This window comes from Bos grunniens, chromosome 10, assembly GCF_055505025.1.
Source record: "Bos grunniens cultivar Pamir isolate PY7600 chromosome 10, Bosgru_T2T1.0, whole genome shotgun sequence".
Classification (NCBI taxonomy): Eukaryota; Metazoa; Chordata; class Mammalia; order Artiodactyla; family Bovidae; genus Bos; species Bos grunniens.
Window position 1 is genome coordinate 34721354 of NC_141174.1, and position 16320 is coordinate 34737673.

At 40.2% G+C, this 16320-nt stretch overlaps 1 protein-coding gene across 7 annotated transcripts in view; it reads right to left on the reverse strand.

Moving 5' to 3' along the window:
• Positions 1–16320, reverse strand: part of PELI2 (pellino E3 ubiquitin protein ligase family member 2) — a 199797-nt gene that overhangs the window by 19963 nt on the left and 163514 nt on the right. For all 7 annotated transcript variants that reach the window (XM_086320541.1, XM_086320545.1, XM_086320544.1 and 4 more), the window contains one exon: positions 6756–6857. In XM_086320541.1, coding sequence (XP_086176667.1) covers positions 6756–6857 — 102 coding nt within the window. The remainder of the gene's footprint in view (positions 1–6755; positions 6858–16320) is intronic.

Consider the following 16320-nt stretch of genomic DNA (forward strand, 5'->3'; position numbering starts at 1 on the left):
ACAGATGTATGATCAGGTAGAAAATTTATTACTGTCATAGAAAATCATTCCTTTTTCCCCTCTTGTATTTCCAAGTGAAAAAAAAAAAAAAAGATTCTAAAGGCAGCCAGCAAACTAAAGCCCTATTTCCCCTCCTCTTGCCAGGCTCCAGACTCCAGGGCCTGGTTTTTTACACTAAGTGAATCCACCTGTGACTCATGGCACAGCACACAGCCCTACCCCAGACTTGAGAGACCCACTGCATATTTCCCTTCCTCAATGTAAGTAAGAATGGTGTAAAATGCTATACAAGTCAGCCCAAAGCTTGAGATACAGTCATATGAAGGATTTAAAAATGCTGGTCAAACAGTTCAATTTTGAATTTTTAAAGAATGATCCTGGCAAAGTGTAAAAAGCTGACAATAATATTTTATTGGCTTACTTCCTTGGTAAGTTTAAATGCTGCCAGAAAGAATATACTTCATTAGCATGATCTTAAGAGTTCCAACAAAGCTTTTTCATATTCACTAAATCCAAATAAGACAGGTACTGCTGTGTCCTGGGAAGTATTTTTTACAGGTAAGGAATTCCTCATGACAAAATATTAAATTGTCTATGTAATGATGTTCTATGACTCTCTAACTAGGAAACAGTAATAAATGTTCTATATGCCAAAGATATGTCTTAAAATAATTTCTATGTAAACAATATCTTGTTAAACATGATATTAATGTTCTCTCCTAACAGCAGTGACTGATTCTGAAGCTGTCAGTGGAAGGAACACACAGAGCTCCAAGGCACATATATATATAAGGCCCCCAAATTCAATTTCCTAGGTATGTTTATCCTGATCTAAAAATTCTACCTAAAGCATAAGCATTGTGAAGAACAGACAACAGACATCTATTTTCTCTCTTTTTTTTTTTAACAATGCTTAATTTCTTATCCTATTAAAATGTTCCTGGAATAAACTAAAACACCAGGTTCACTGAAACTTAAACAGATGCATTTATCCTAAACATATGGATTTCAGGTTTAGGAAACATACACCTTTTTACAAAGTGCAACATAAAATTTAGATTATATCTTTCTAAAGCTGCAGAATCTTCCCTCTGCTAGGTTCACTGAAAAGCTGGATGTGTAACTCAGAAGCTCTACTGATTCAGACTGCTCTGATTTTTTCAGGCTTTTTTTTTTTTAAACTACCCTCCTTAGCTACTTTCAAGTATATAATACAGTATTATTAACTATGATTACCATGCTGTATTATTACATACCCAGAACTTACTCATCTCACAGCTGGAAGCCTGCAGTGTCTGACCAGCATCTCCCAATCCTGCACCCCCCTGTAACTACCATTCTAATTTCCACTTTTATGATTCTGAATTATTTTCATATTTTACATATAAGTGATATTATACAACATTTGTCTTGCTGTTTGATTTCACTTTAGTTTTTTTAATTAGAAAAGTAACAGATACACTGCAACATATTTTACAAATATAGGAAAGTACACAGGAGACTATGCCAAACTCAGGAACAAATCTGTCCTGAACCTCTATTCCATTGACGCTCAGGAGTAAAATGTGAAGAGTTCTAAAATTGGCAGGTCATCACACAAACCCCCGAGCTCTCACAAAGACACAGGCCATGACCTAATTTCTGTCACCTCCGTGGAAGAGGGCAAAGATTTCTCACGCTCTGTTAAAAGCTCAAAGCTAAAACCACACTCCAGCAGAATGTCACACAACTGTTCCTTGTCTACAGAGATTACTCTCTTCAAGAAAGGCCATCCCCCATGTATTAAATTAATGTCTTGATGAATTAACTGAAATTGCCTGTAAAACATGACATTTTATTCCAACTGGAACATACTGCTAGGATCAATTATTTCAAGTTGGGATACTTACCCAAGTGGTCATTTAATATTTGTTTATCAGTTCCCTTCCACTTAAATCTAACTTGTAGAGTGTTAGTATATTTCTATACTTTAGGACACAAACCTCATGTTGCCAGAGGCGGGGGGATGAGGCCACTTTCCTAATGAAAACTCACCCAATGAGGAAGACTTGGAGCCTGTCCTTTCTCTGCCTGTTGGATCAATTCTACATTAAGGTTAGTCATGTGGACCAGCCATGATGTATTTGAACTCCATCTGATATTCATATAGTAGGCACAAGGAGAATTTTTGTCCCTGCTGCTGACTGATAGACACACACAGCATCATATGGCACTTCAATTGTGTACACATATGAGAAAAGTTTGGGTTTGCCTGGTTGTCAATCAAAGTCAGTACAGGTAAAATGGTATAGAAACACCTGAAAGGGCCTCCTTCATCTTCTCTAGACAAATCAATCCTACCTGTGCCCCTGCATCTGTAACCTTATTTTCTCACTTCCCTCCTATTACTAGGATGAGCTATTGCTGCTCCTATCCAGTCAGCCATCAAACATTCCAGAGCTTCTCAAATTATGGGACTGTGAGGCAAAGGACTAGCTTTTTGGTTTGCTTTTAACATTTCAACCTGTCACTTAATATCTTTTCAAAATATAACAAAAATCAGTATTAGAAAAATGATCATCCGCTTCGATGTTTCAGGAATGTCAAACCACTATTACAAGTTTCCAAATGCATTCCCTCTCAACTTCTTCACTTACCTCATCCTGGACGTTTGCTGCTTGGCTAAGCAGCCTGAATAGCACTGTTCTAGACTAGTCTCTCATCTTTAAGAATTGCTTTCCAACAAAGGAAAGCATTTTTAAACTAGAGCTCCATTTCTCTGATTCATTCTACTGGTAATACTTCCTGAAAAACTTGTCACTAGTTACTACCTCTGTTTCCTTCCTCATCCTGTAACCCATTCCTGAGCCTCTCCATCATCATGCTCTCAGCAGGCCTGGCTCCACTGAAACCCTGCTTGCTGACGTTTCCAGGACTTACACTCAGCATGTCCTGGTATATCTGTACCTAGTATTAGGTTGATGAAACCCTTCCAGGCTAGCTGGTAAACAGCCCCTTTCTCTTTCTGTTCTCTCCCCAGGTTATCTCATCAAATCCCATTTATTAGCCCCAAAGTCATGGTATCTCTCTTTGCTTCAGACTAGCACATACAATCTCCATGTGGATGTCTAATAAGCATCTCAAATATGACATGTTTCCAGCAGAACCTGGGTCCTCTTCAAGCCCTAGGTTCCCCATGTCAGTGACTGGCACCCAGTTTGCTCAAGGTAAAAATCAATACCCACGAGTCACCCTTGATTCTTCAGTTTCTCCACACTCATGTTTAACCTCGTGTAAATTCTGTCAGCTCTTCCTCCAAACACAGCATCAGTCCTTCCACATTCCCCACCCTAGCTCTAGTTGCCATCAGCTCGTTCTTGGTTTGCATCACCTCAGCCTCCAATCTTTCTCCCTGTTTTCACACTTGCCTCCTACATTCTTCTCTGGACAGTCCTTGGAGATATCTTAATCAAATAGAAGTAGAATTTTATCTCTTTCTTGTTAAAAAATCCTCCAACAGTTTCCCCGAAACTCCTAGAATAAAACCCAAATTCTTTACTTGGCCTAAAAGCCCCTTACCGTCTTGGCCTCCGCCTACCTCTCTGAGTTCATCTCACACCACTTTCTTCGTCCTCCGCTCTGCTGTGGGGCCTTGGCACTGCTGTAGTGCTTGCTCCTCGGTGCCTCTCTGTCTACTCCAGGATGTAGGTTCCATGAGAGGGGAGCCTTAGCTGTCTACCTCCAGTGACTAGATGAGGATCTGACACACAGTAGGTGCTCAAGAAACAAAACTCATCAATGGAAGGTTATGACCTTGAACCTGGTGAGCCACATACACAAACATGCACACACATGTCCAATGTTTTAGGAGATAATTTTAAAACAGTCCCAACATTTTTTTCAACTACATAGATGCTAATGAAATGTTACCATCTAGAACTACTATAAACCAACTAAAAAACAAATAAAAAACCCCATCAAAACACAAGGCATTGCAGCACTTTGGTGTGAAGCATATAAAACTTAGGAACCAGAGGGGGAAATGACCACTAACACTGGTTTCAGGACCTGGCCAGTTTCCTTACCCCCACGATCAGAATGAATATGGCATCACTGCTTTCCCTTTTAGGGGCTCTGTAAAACACTTCATCACTGCCTTTGATTCCTTTTCTAAACTGTATTCTTCTTTATATTCTACTTTCTCAATACCTATGCTCATTTCTTGTTCCCTTTATTTACTCTTATTCTAGAAAATAATGACTAAGATCTTATTCTGACTATATTAACATATTTTATCAGTCTTAACTAATTTCTTAAATTTAGAGCTAGGTTTGACTTTTTCAGACAATAATATTTCTGACTTCTGAGCCTATTATCTGATTCCACTATTGGAAATGCAGCAAAAGGCCCTTTCTTGATTCATTCTGATGTTCTGCTTTTAAATGCTTAGTTAACCTACAAATCATTTCAATGGGTAGTGGCTAAAATCAACAGCCCTCAGCAACAAGGTCCATACTTGAGAAATATGAAGGCAATGGCAACCCACTCCAGCACTCTTGCCTGGAAAATCCCATGGGTGGAGAAGCCTGGTAGGCTGCAGTCCATGGGGTCGCGAAGAGTCAGACACGACTAAGCAACTTCACTTTTCTGCACTGGAGAAGGAAATGGCAACCCACTCCAGTGTTCTTGCCTGGAGAATCCCAGGGACGGGGGAGCCTGTTGGGCTGCCGTCTATGGGGTCGCACAGAGTCGGACACGACTGAAGTGACTTAGCAGCAGCAGCAGCAGTGCTTTTGCTCAGTGATTTCTTTCAGTGGTAGAATTTAGACACATAAACTTGTTAAAAGGAGGAAAACATTAAAACAAGCTTGATTTTTTTAGGGCCTTCTAAGAGCTGCTTAATTCTACTCAGATTAATCTGACATTAATCTCCAGTATGTCCAGTTAGTCTGCAAAAGGAATGAAATTATTTCAGTAAAAATAAATGAGTTATGTTTTCTTAATAAATCTATAAATTTTTGCTGAATTACCATGCCTTATTTACAGCAGTTGAGTAGGTATTACGTAGAGACTGGAGAACTGAGGAGACTTAAATCTGGGTTCTGCCACCAATGCTGTTTTTGCCCAATTCAGGTTAAGTTCTTTCTTTTCAAAGACACAAATTTCTCAGTTATAAAATTAAGAGGTTAGCATAGTAAAATTCGGTATTTCTCAGTTGGTCCATGAACCTCTGAGGGTCTTCAAGACCTTTTCAATGGGCCCAGGTCCTTGAAGCCAAAATTGGTTTTATAATAATATGAAGATGCTGACATTTGCTCTTTTGGTGACAAAGCAATGATGTGCTTTAGTAGGAATCAACAAACAATCCACTCAAAAAGCAGGCAGAAACCTAAGTAGACATGTCTCCAAAGAAGTCATACAGATGGCCAAGAGGCACATGAAAAGATGTTCAACATTGCTAATGATTAGGTAAGTGTAAATCATTTATCTACACTGAGATATCTCACGCCAGTCAAAATAGCTATCATCAAAAAATCCACAAACAATAAATGCTGGAGAGGGTATGGAAAAAAGCGAAACCTCCAATATTGTTGGTGGGAATGCAAATTGTACAGCCACTATGGAGAAGAGTATGGGGGTTCCTTAAAAAACTAAAAATAGAGCTATTATATGACCCTGCAGTCTCACTCCTGGGTGTATATCCAGAGAAAAACATGGTCTGAAAGGATACATGCACCCCAGTGTTCACTGCAGCACTGGTTACAACAGATATGGAAGGAACTTAAATGCCTAGCAACAAGGAATTGGATAAAGAAGATGTAGTACATATATACAATGGAATATTGCTCAGCCATTAAGAATGAAATAATGCCATTTGAGCAACATAGACGGACCTAGAGACTGTCATACTGAGTGAAGTCAGGCAGAGACATAAAAATATAGCATGCTATCAGTTATATGTGGAATCTAAAAAAATGATACAAATGAACTTGTTTACAAATAAGACTTAAAGAACAAACTCATGGTTACTAAGAGGGAAGGACGGGAGGGGAATGGATAGTTAACAAGTTTTGGATCAGCATGTACACACTGCTGTATTTAAAATGGATAAGCAACAAGGACCCACTGTATAGCACCGGGAACTGTCTTCAATGTTATGAGGCAGCTTGGATGGGAGGGGAATTTGGGGGAGAAAAGATGTATATATACACGAATGGGCTTAGTTGCTCAACTCCGTCTGACTCTTTGCAACCCCGTGGACTGTAGTCTGCCAGGCTCCTCTGTCCATGGGGATTCTCCAGGAAAGAATACTGGAGTGGGTTGCCATGCCCTCCTCCAGGGGATCTTCCCAACCCAGGAATCAAACCCAGGTTTCCTGCATTGCAGGTGGATTCTTTACCATCTGAGCCACCAGGGAGCCCATGTATATGTATATGTACGATTGAGTCCCTTTGCTGTCCACATGAAACTATCACAACATTGTTAATTGGCTATAATTCAATACAGCTGGTTCTAAAAGTCTCTGTTCTTGTTTTTAGAGTCTCTTTTTACTGCACTGAGATCTGAGAATGTAGTCTTTACAATTTCTTTTTGCAATTTTAGAACTGTTTTCTTAGTCTTTTGAAAACCAACGAGGAATAATTTTAATATTATCTTCACCTTTTCCCCTTGGACATCACCAAACACTACTGTGCCAGGAGTTCTGACTATGTTTCAAAATGAAGAATCGAAGGAAAAATGTGGTAAAGATTTCCATGAAAAAAGAAAGATGTTACCTGAAACATATCCGTATCTTTATCATGTGTGTACTCAACCACCACAGTCTGATTCCTTGACAGAGTGTACGATATACTGTGTTGACCTTTGCAGCTGATAGCCTGATAGCGAAAGAAAAATATATAAAAATTCATTAACATTTCAGCAACTTATCACAACTCTGCTTAGAGTTGAGACATCACTCTATCAGCAAAACCCAGCACAAGCTAGTGGTTTCCTAAAGACCAGAGTCTGATCCTGCTATGCCCTGAATTACAGAAGAGTCCATATTGACAAGACTGGATTTACCAAATATTCATCCCTAATAGGAACAATATTTTACTTAAGTCAAATCAAAGTTAATTTACTAGTTTCTAAGCCCTGATTTAATCATAGCCCTAAAAAATATATATATACTTTCTCCATGTTACCTTAACTCAGTAATAGAATTTTTCAGACTAACATGATTTAAAATTTCTTAATTTATTTCACAATGAAACAGGTAACTCAATAACATTTTGTAATGGTATTTTTCCTACATGATAGGGATTATAATGAGAGTAAAACAATCATTGGAAAAAAGTAAATATTCTATTAAAACTTCCATATAATAATGTACTATTTTAGCCAATGATAATTATACTCTGATCTACATCTTATTTAAATCTTGTATAAACAGTTGCTTAATCCAGATAGTTTTTGAGTTAATAAAAAATGTAGCTAAGTTAGTTTCATCTAAGTTTCATCACCTCTTTTTAGACTAGACTAAACATAATATAGTCTTTGGTTCAGTGAATCTAGAAACCAATAATACAATATTGTTCTTTTTTCCTCCATAATGATATATTTTACTATATCCTAAGTTGTGGTCACATAGTTTTAAATTTCCAAATTAACAAAAGAAGTTTATTTAAATTCTACTCCAGATTATTTCAATTATACTGTCCATTCCACTTTACCCTAATTTATCTTCATTTCTAATGTTTTAAATACAATAAACAAAACTTTAACAAGCCTATCTATTAAACATTTATTGAATGATCACACTGTATGAAGGCCAAGAAAGACTAAACATTTGGAAGTAGCTAGACATATATATAGCACATTAATGAAAATATACTCTGAACATTTACATTTAACTAATACAATTGCTTATAGTAATAAATAGTATAAGATTACAAATCAGCTTTGAAGTTAGCCTGGTTAACCTCATGGTTATTTAATCAGCTGCTCTCAAGAACGTCATCATTGAATTGATGCTTTGTTGTACATGCATCATGAAGATAATGCAAGTATTAGAAATAATAATTTATACATTTAATATATTAGGGATCTAAAAAAATACTTTTTAGATTACTCAACTCCAGTAATAAATCTTAAATTTTCATTGCTCAAAGTCACATGAAATCAGTAGTTATTGATATGTGACATTTTTTCAAAATCAAATTAATAACTATTTCCAATTAAGATAAGTGGATGTTTATAGTTAATTGAAAAAACCCACTTAAAATATTTTACTATGCTTAGAGTTACAAAATTGATAACCGGGGAGTAATTATTTATACACTAACTTATTTTAGGATTCCTTAAAAAGTATCTATTGCGTTTAAGTTTTCCATTTATAAGTACACCAACTCAACTTTTTTGGCACATATGCTACACAAAATAACTGTAGTTTGCAAATTATCTGCAAAAGAAGGAGTTTACAAACGCCAGAACAGAACGCCTTTTAAAAAGTTGGACATTTTTGTACGAGTAGCCTGCAAGTGAAGCTTCTCATGCTTGAAACGTCTTACCTTGAAATCGGTCTGAAGTTTGTATTCTATTCCTTAACGTGCTGTAGTTTTAACATTTAAACATTTTTTACAAGTTTGCTGGGAAATCAATGCCCAGGAAGACCTGCTGTGCTCACCCCATGACCTAGTGCAGCTTCTGGGCCACTCTGGGAAGTCCTGGAAATAGGCATTTTACAGGCCCTAAGTTGCTTCTGGACCCAGTTCTTCTAGAGTGTTTTATTCTAAAACTACTCCTGTGACCCAGAGTATCATAAGAGAGAATAAGGCTATTTATAGGGAGCATGAGCCCAGTGCCACTCCTGGAAACAGACCAAAACCAGGGGAACCAAAGATCTAGACCAGCCCCTGCCCGAGGGGACCCCAAGGCATTAAATGCTGATTCAGGACACCTTGAATGATGAGTCCATTTAAAGACAAACTACAACTTCAGACTTCCTCCAGTTTCCCAAGTGTGGCTATCAATGTGGATCACCAGTCTTAGGAAAAGTGAATGCTTTGAGCAAAGGAAAACACATTTTCTGAGACTATTTAATTAAGAAAGTTTTAAACAAGAGCTCCGTTTTGGAAGTCTCTGGATTTAGGGAAGATGGAGAAATGGAAAAAGAGATCCTCCAAGGAGGAACAAGTCCTAGAAAGTGATGAACTCCCCACTGTGGTGGAGATGGCTGAGGAACTTCAGATCCCTGTGACCTACCTAAATCACTTCCTGTCTGGCAGGGGTCTCCTTCGGTGAGTGCTAAGTGGGGAGGGGAGGCCTTCCTGCAAAAAGCCCCACCCAATAGGCTGTACCTATAGTGGGGAGAAGCATGGAGATAAGTTGGCCAGGACTTAAGTCCTGGAGAAATAAGTTGGAGATTTAAGCCAGGACTGAGGTTTGGAGCAAAAGGGGGCAGTCAAAAACCAGGCCACCTCTGGCCACCAGTGGGCCCCCCAGAAATAATGGAGAGCGTCCACTTGCCTTTGATGCCATGAATCAGGGCTCACATGATTTTGTCTGTGCATTCGAGTCTAGAGTTGGGCCAGACTTGGGGGTTTAAGAGAAGGTTAACAGAGGAGTTTAATAAACCTGGCATTAGTTTTTGCTTTCTCTCTGCATATGAAGCATTAAACTTTTCTGGGGTTAGAAAAGTACCAATTTCTCAGCAGTAATTTTAATATTTAAGATATGGCTCTCAGAGTTTCTAGAAAGTTACAGATTCACTGACTTGAATCAATCATTTCAGGTAGTTTGGAAATAAACATTTTCCCCAAGACACCGAGTTGCTTTGAGATCTATTTTTGAAATATCAGAAAGGAGAGTAGGTTAGGCTGGCCTTCTCTTGGCACTCAACAGAATTCAGTACAAATACAGTTACTGTACTATAAAGTGATTTCACTACACTCATTCAAACACAGAGACCAAGATCTTTAAAATGGTAAGGGGAACCAGCCTAACCAACCTGCCTGGCAGACAATACTGATCTGCCATATTCACTTTTCTATTGTGACGGGGAAGCAAGGTGGCTGACACCGTGTCAGCTTACTATCAGTGCCTCAAAGACAGGTCTGGTCTTCTGTGGTCTCCACCCCCAGCACTGAGAGCATGGCAGGCATTCAAGGGAGGTCAGATGAGTGAATGAACTGCTGCAGATTTAAGATGACACTTGCAGTGTCTTTCCTTGTGTCTTCTCCACCTCTCCTTTACCTTTCACTAGCAAAGGTACTAACACTGACACACTCAGCTCAAATTTATTACGTGAGAATTTTTTTCAGGTTAAAAAATATCACAATTTGACAATTAAATATTAGACGATTACAGATCCAGAGAATAAAGGATTCCAACTTTATCCAGCTTAGGAAGTTAAGCAGTGCTCAGATGCCCAAACCATGGCCCTTTCTGAGTCAGAACTCTTTCTTCCCAGCTGAAGACCTTTACTTCTCGGGTTTACTCTACTTGTGTCCCAGGCTTGGCTCAGCTGAGTTATCCGCTGACATCCAGGCAACAGCTACAGTTGGTTTTCCTGGTTCAACTCCAACTAAATGACAGAGTCCTCCAAGCCTCCAGACTTTACAAAAAAGTTTTTTTTTTTTTTAAACAACAACAACAACAACAACAAGGCTCACAATATCTACAGAATTGTCTTCCTCTTATAAGCCCCTATATACATATATGGTGGTTTAGTCACTAAGTCATGTCTGACTCTTGCGACCCCATGGACTGTAGCCTGCCAGGCTCCTCTGTCCATGGGGTTCTCCAGGCAAGAATACTGGAGTAGGTTGCCATTTCCTTCTCCAGGGGATCTTCTTGACTGATGGACTGAACCCAGGTCTCCTGCACTGCAGGCAGTTTCTTTACTGACTGAGCTACCAGGGAAGCCCTATATACAAGCCTTTGTAAGTCACTTATAAAGATACGTGATGTTGAAGAAGACTCTTGAGAGTCCCTTGGACTACAAGGAGATCCAACCAGTCCATCCTAAAGGAGATCAGTCCTGAGTGTTCACTGGAAGGACTGATGTTGAAACTGAAACTCCAATATTTTGGCTACCTGATGCGAAGCAGTGACTCATTGGAAAAGACTCTGATGCTGGGAAAGATTGAGGGCAGGAGGAGAAGGGGATGACAGAGGATGAGATGCTTGCATGGTATCATGGACTCAATGGAGATGAATTTGAGTAGACTCCGCGAGTTGGTGATAGACAGGGAGGCCTGGAGTGCTGTAGTCCATGGGGTTGCGAAGAATTGGACATGACTGAGTGACTGAACTGAACTGAATAAAGATATGTAATATGTAATGATATCAGAAAGGCAATTCTCCAAGATGCCTAACAAGATGGATTCATGTATTCATGAAAGCTTAAAAGCTTTCAATCAATTTTTTAAAGTATAAGGGAAATAATCTAATCTTTTATTAAGAAGCAGTGGGATTGGTGTTCAATCACAAAGTAAAAGGGAGAAAGCCCAAAGAGAAACTAACTGGTTTCTAGAAAATACTAATTTATTAGAGTTACAATTTAGCCCATTTAATTCAAGCTTTATATGGCTTCTAAGTGAGACTTTATCAACTGTGTAGGGAGAGAAAATGATATTCATCACGGAGGCAAACATTGTTGGTTACCTACCTAATGCCTTTCACCCTGCTAGCTGAGCTGGCTGCTTACATAAAAGCCTGAAAATGAAAAGACTAGCTCCTCCAGTCTCCTCTAAAGCTAGCACATGGAAAGGTGACCCAATGCTGACCAATGGGACTTGTGAGAAATCTGCTGTGGAGTTCCTGGGTTGGGAGATGTCAAGAGAGAATTCTTTCCTTTTTCTGGTAATAGAAGAAATGAACAATGATTAAGGGATGGCTGGAGCTGAGATGGCCATCACTCAACATGAAAGGAAGTCCAAAAGACTCAGAGAAGCAAGCTGAGCCCTGACATCTTTGAGCTGAGCCAAATCTGAAACGTATCTGCCCCAGACTAGCTGTGAGAAAAATGAAGGGCTTTAGGGTGCTTTCGGTTGGGTATTTTGTTACTTGCAGTGTAAAGCATCATATTGTTTAGCCCAAACTTTGTCTCTTCCTGGGTTTCCTAATTCAGTCAAGAGAGTAACCATATTCCAACCAATCATACTTAAAACCTTCATGTTGGGCCTTCCCTAGTGGTTCAGTAGTTAAGAATCTGCCTTGCAATGCAGGGAATGCAGTTTCGATCTCTGGCTGGGGAACTAAGATCCCCTGTGCTGTGGAACAATTAAGCCCATGTGCCACAAGAGTCCCTGTACCACAATGAAAGATCCTGGGTGTTGCACCTAAGACTCAATGCAATCAAATGTTAAAAAAAAAAAAGCTTTTTATGTCATCTCTCAGCCCTCTCTTGCCTCTGTTGTCCATATACAGTTAATTATTAGTGTCGCTGGAGGAGGAAATGGCAACCCACTCCAGTGCTCTTGCCTGGGAAATCCCATGGACAGAGGAGCCTGGCAGGCTACAGTCCACAGGGTCACAAAGAGTCGGACACGACTTAGCGACTAAACAATAACAAATTACCCTCATACTTAAAATTTAACCGTGAGTCAAAGGCAAGCTCACTGATTTTACTGCATGAAGGCACAGAAAAAATACAAAACAGAACAAACAATGTGCAACATTTCACTTTTTCTTCTCCAATACAAAGTAGCTGTTGGGCAACCAGTAATTGCAAAACTGATTTATTCCCCAAAGGAGTTTTACAACCAGCTCCTCTATAGCCCATAACTTTCTGCTTTGGAGATTGGTGGTATAATCTAATCCATTTTCTCTTGAAGCTGGGCTGCCCGTAGTCACTTACTTGACCAATGTAATGCAGCAGAAATGACAGATGACACTTGGAGGCTTGTAGCTTCCCCTTGTTGCCCTCAAACACTTGCTCTTGGCATTCTAAGCCACCACAGAAGACACCCAACTCCCTGGAGGCCACCACACCAGAGGAAGTGCAAGCTACGAGGAGAGTCCTGGAGACTGAAATGCCATATAATGGGGGAGAGGCCATGGAGAAGCAAGACCCAGACATGTGAGTGAAGCAACCACCCTGGAAACGGACCCTCTAGTTCCAGTTGACCCAGCACTTGCCTTGATCAGACACTGCTCACGTGAGCCCTTCCTAAATTCCTGACCCACAAAATTATGAACAAAATCAAATGGTTTTCGCTAAGCCAAGTGTTGCAGTAGTTAGCTATACAACTAATGGCAGCTGAGCCAATCTGTTTTCATGGCCTGCTGGGGCAAGAGCATCTTTTCTGTCTTATGTGACTTATCACATAAGGCATCAAGGTGATTTGTGTGTCCCAGGGCATGGGACAGGTATAGATAAGCACAGTGCCTTTACAGAGAACAGGGGTTGGGTTTCTGATGGCACCTTCAAAGGCTCCTGAGTACATATTAAGAGGTTGTTTGTGGCTATAACAAATATCTGTTTTTACTGTGATAATCATCAGTTATCAGGTTAAAAGAAAGTGAGAGTCACACTGCACACAACACCATCACCCAGATGTCTGCGGGTGTCACTGGGGAAGCTACGATGTCCAACTCTGGCAAATCACACGTATTATGTACACAATGGGGCATGCCTTCCTCAACTAGAGTCAGCCTTATTCAAGGGGATGTGATGTGTGTGTGTGTGAATCTGGGTTTCCAGTGAAATGAAATTCTCTTTCTTCAAATCCACAGCATACTTGTATTGCTGTATCTCAGAACCAAACGACCCAAGGGTTCAACAATCCCTTGTTGAGGCGTCCAGGATGCCGACTACGACAGAACTGATTACTGCTCTTTTGCCACACAGCGTCAGACTAAATCAAGTGAGTGAGTTTTTGAAAGCAGCAGCAGCCTCTATAGTTTCTCTTCTTGTGAATAGATAGATAATAATGTTTTTGCCTGCCAAAGCAGAGGGCCAGACACCAGGTGTGGCTTAGGCATTGCTGCTGCTGCTGCTAAGTTACTTCAGTCATGTCCAACTTTGTGTGACCCCATAGACAGCAGCCCACCAGGCTCCCCTGTCCCTGGGATTCTCCAGGCAAGAACACTGGAGTGGGTTGCCGTTTCCTTCTCCAATGCTTGAAAGTGGAAAGTGAAAGTGAAGTCACTCAGTCGTGTCTGACTCTTAGCGACCCCACGGACTGCAGCCTTCCAGGCTCCTCCGTCCATGGGATTTTCCAGGCAAGAGTACTGGAGTGGGATGCCATTGCCTTCTCCAGGCTTAGGCATTAAAGGAACCTTTTCCAGATAAATCTCAAGTTTTCACAGAGCTGCTCTGAAGAGCTCTGCACCATGTGTCCGAACTTGGTGCCATTCTGTGATGCTGTTCACCACACCCCGTCTTTCAGTTTCTAAGGAAACATCTCACAAAGAAGTTAGAGATGCTCTAACAACCCATCAGATGGGGACAAGCCTAAAAATGTCCTGAACAGTCTACTCATGGAGCCAGAGACCCATTCGTCTTTTGGGTCCCACCAAGAAACATAACATGAGCTTGTATTCTCTACAGCCTTCTAGATGATGTCCACAACTTGGCACTCTTTAATAAGGCACAGTAGATTAAGTACAGGCTCCCCAGCCATGTTTTAGGCAAGTTTATTTTAAGCTACTTTAACTGTTCATTCTAATTTGTAAGTTAATATTTCAGCCCATTGTACAATTCAAATACATAACTATGCAAAACTATTATTGCTGAAATGAACTGATAAAATGGAAAATAACTACATTGACCTTTCCCAGCCATTCTGGTTATAAATACAAACCTTCTGTGATAGGATGGACTGCTATAGAAACAACATTTTAATTGACATGGAAAAACTTAATAATGGAATCTGTTATGGGGTAGGACTGAACTGGGCCAATGAATGTAACCTTCTTTGTTCAAAAACACCTTCTGATATTTAGAGCAGAAAAGTGCACATTTATGAGCAGATGAATGAGTCTGCTGTGAACTCTGTAGCATATTGGAAATAACTGATGAATGGCTTTACTACCCAGAGCACCGTGTCCACTGTGGGATGCTGGGGCCGTATAGGTGGGGGGTGGGTACTAGAGGGTACCAGCACATATGGGCACAGTGTAGCTGCCCTATAGGTCTCTGGCATTGCTTTGCCTCATTGCAACATCCACTGGTAATCCAGCACATGTCTGAACACGGGGCAAAAGGGAATATTTACGCCAGATGGCTGTCTCAATATGACTACTTGGTTTATCCTGCTGAGCTTCCAAGTTTACATGTACTTTGAAAAGTGAAAGCGTTAGTCTCTCAGTCATGTCCAACTCTTTGCAACACAACCCCATGGACTGTAGCCCATCAGGCTCCTCTGTCCATGGGATTTTCTAGGTAAGAACAGTGGAGCGGGTGGCCATTTCCTTCTCTAGGGAGTCTTTAGGAAAGGAGAATAAGACCACGTGTGGACACTGCAGAGATCAGTGGCCAGTGGATTCTGATGTTGAGGAAAAAGCCGCACTCTCGGCCCCAGACCTAGATCCTCGTTTTGTCACTCACCCACTGTAACCATTTCACAGAAGTTATTACCTTTATAATTTATCAACAGAATGGGTCAATGTCAGTAGCATTCACAACACTGTATTCAAAGCAGAGGGAATGGTGTACAACATGACACTGTCTCTCCTCAAATACAAACCTGTGCTTGGAGCCAGCACTTTCCTGTAGTCCATAACAAAAGCTTTAGAGATTACTGTTCCGTTTAGCTTTAAATATGTGTTGGACATTGATTGTATTAATTAGAGATAATCCTGGTTTGAAAAACATGTTTTTCCAGAACTAATGACTTTTATGTCAAGCTGACAAGTATAATTAGGCAATAAATCGTCAATCAGTCTGGTTCAGATTGCTACAGGGAAGATGAGATCTCTGCCATCCTTGTCAATTTATGTATAAAATATGCATGAGTACTATTTCTAAAGAGAGGAGGTGGCTAAAGGGAATTCATAATTTATTTTTGCATTAATATACTCTTTAAAATATTCTATCTTTTCAAGGAGCCATATTTCAAATGAGTGCCCAAACCACGGCTACAATTAGAAAGTCACAAAATGCCTACTTGGATTTCATCAGAATCAACAGTGTTTCATAAAATAAATAAATCAAAATGATAAGCCTATTTGTTAGAGGCGATGGCGTTGAACTTGGCAGTGGGCCACACCCACGCCCGTCTGGGATTGGCTCACTGAGCTATTCCACAAACCTTGGCAGAGAACCCAGTGCGTGCACAGGGCTGGAGTAGACGCGGTCAATCAATCCAGCAAACACAGATGCCAGAGAGGATGTCTGAGCAGAAACGTGTT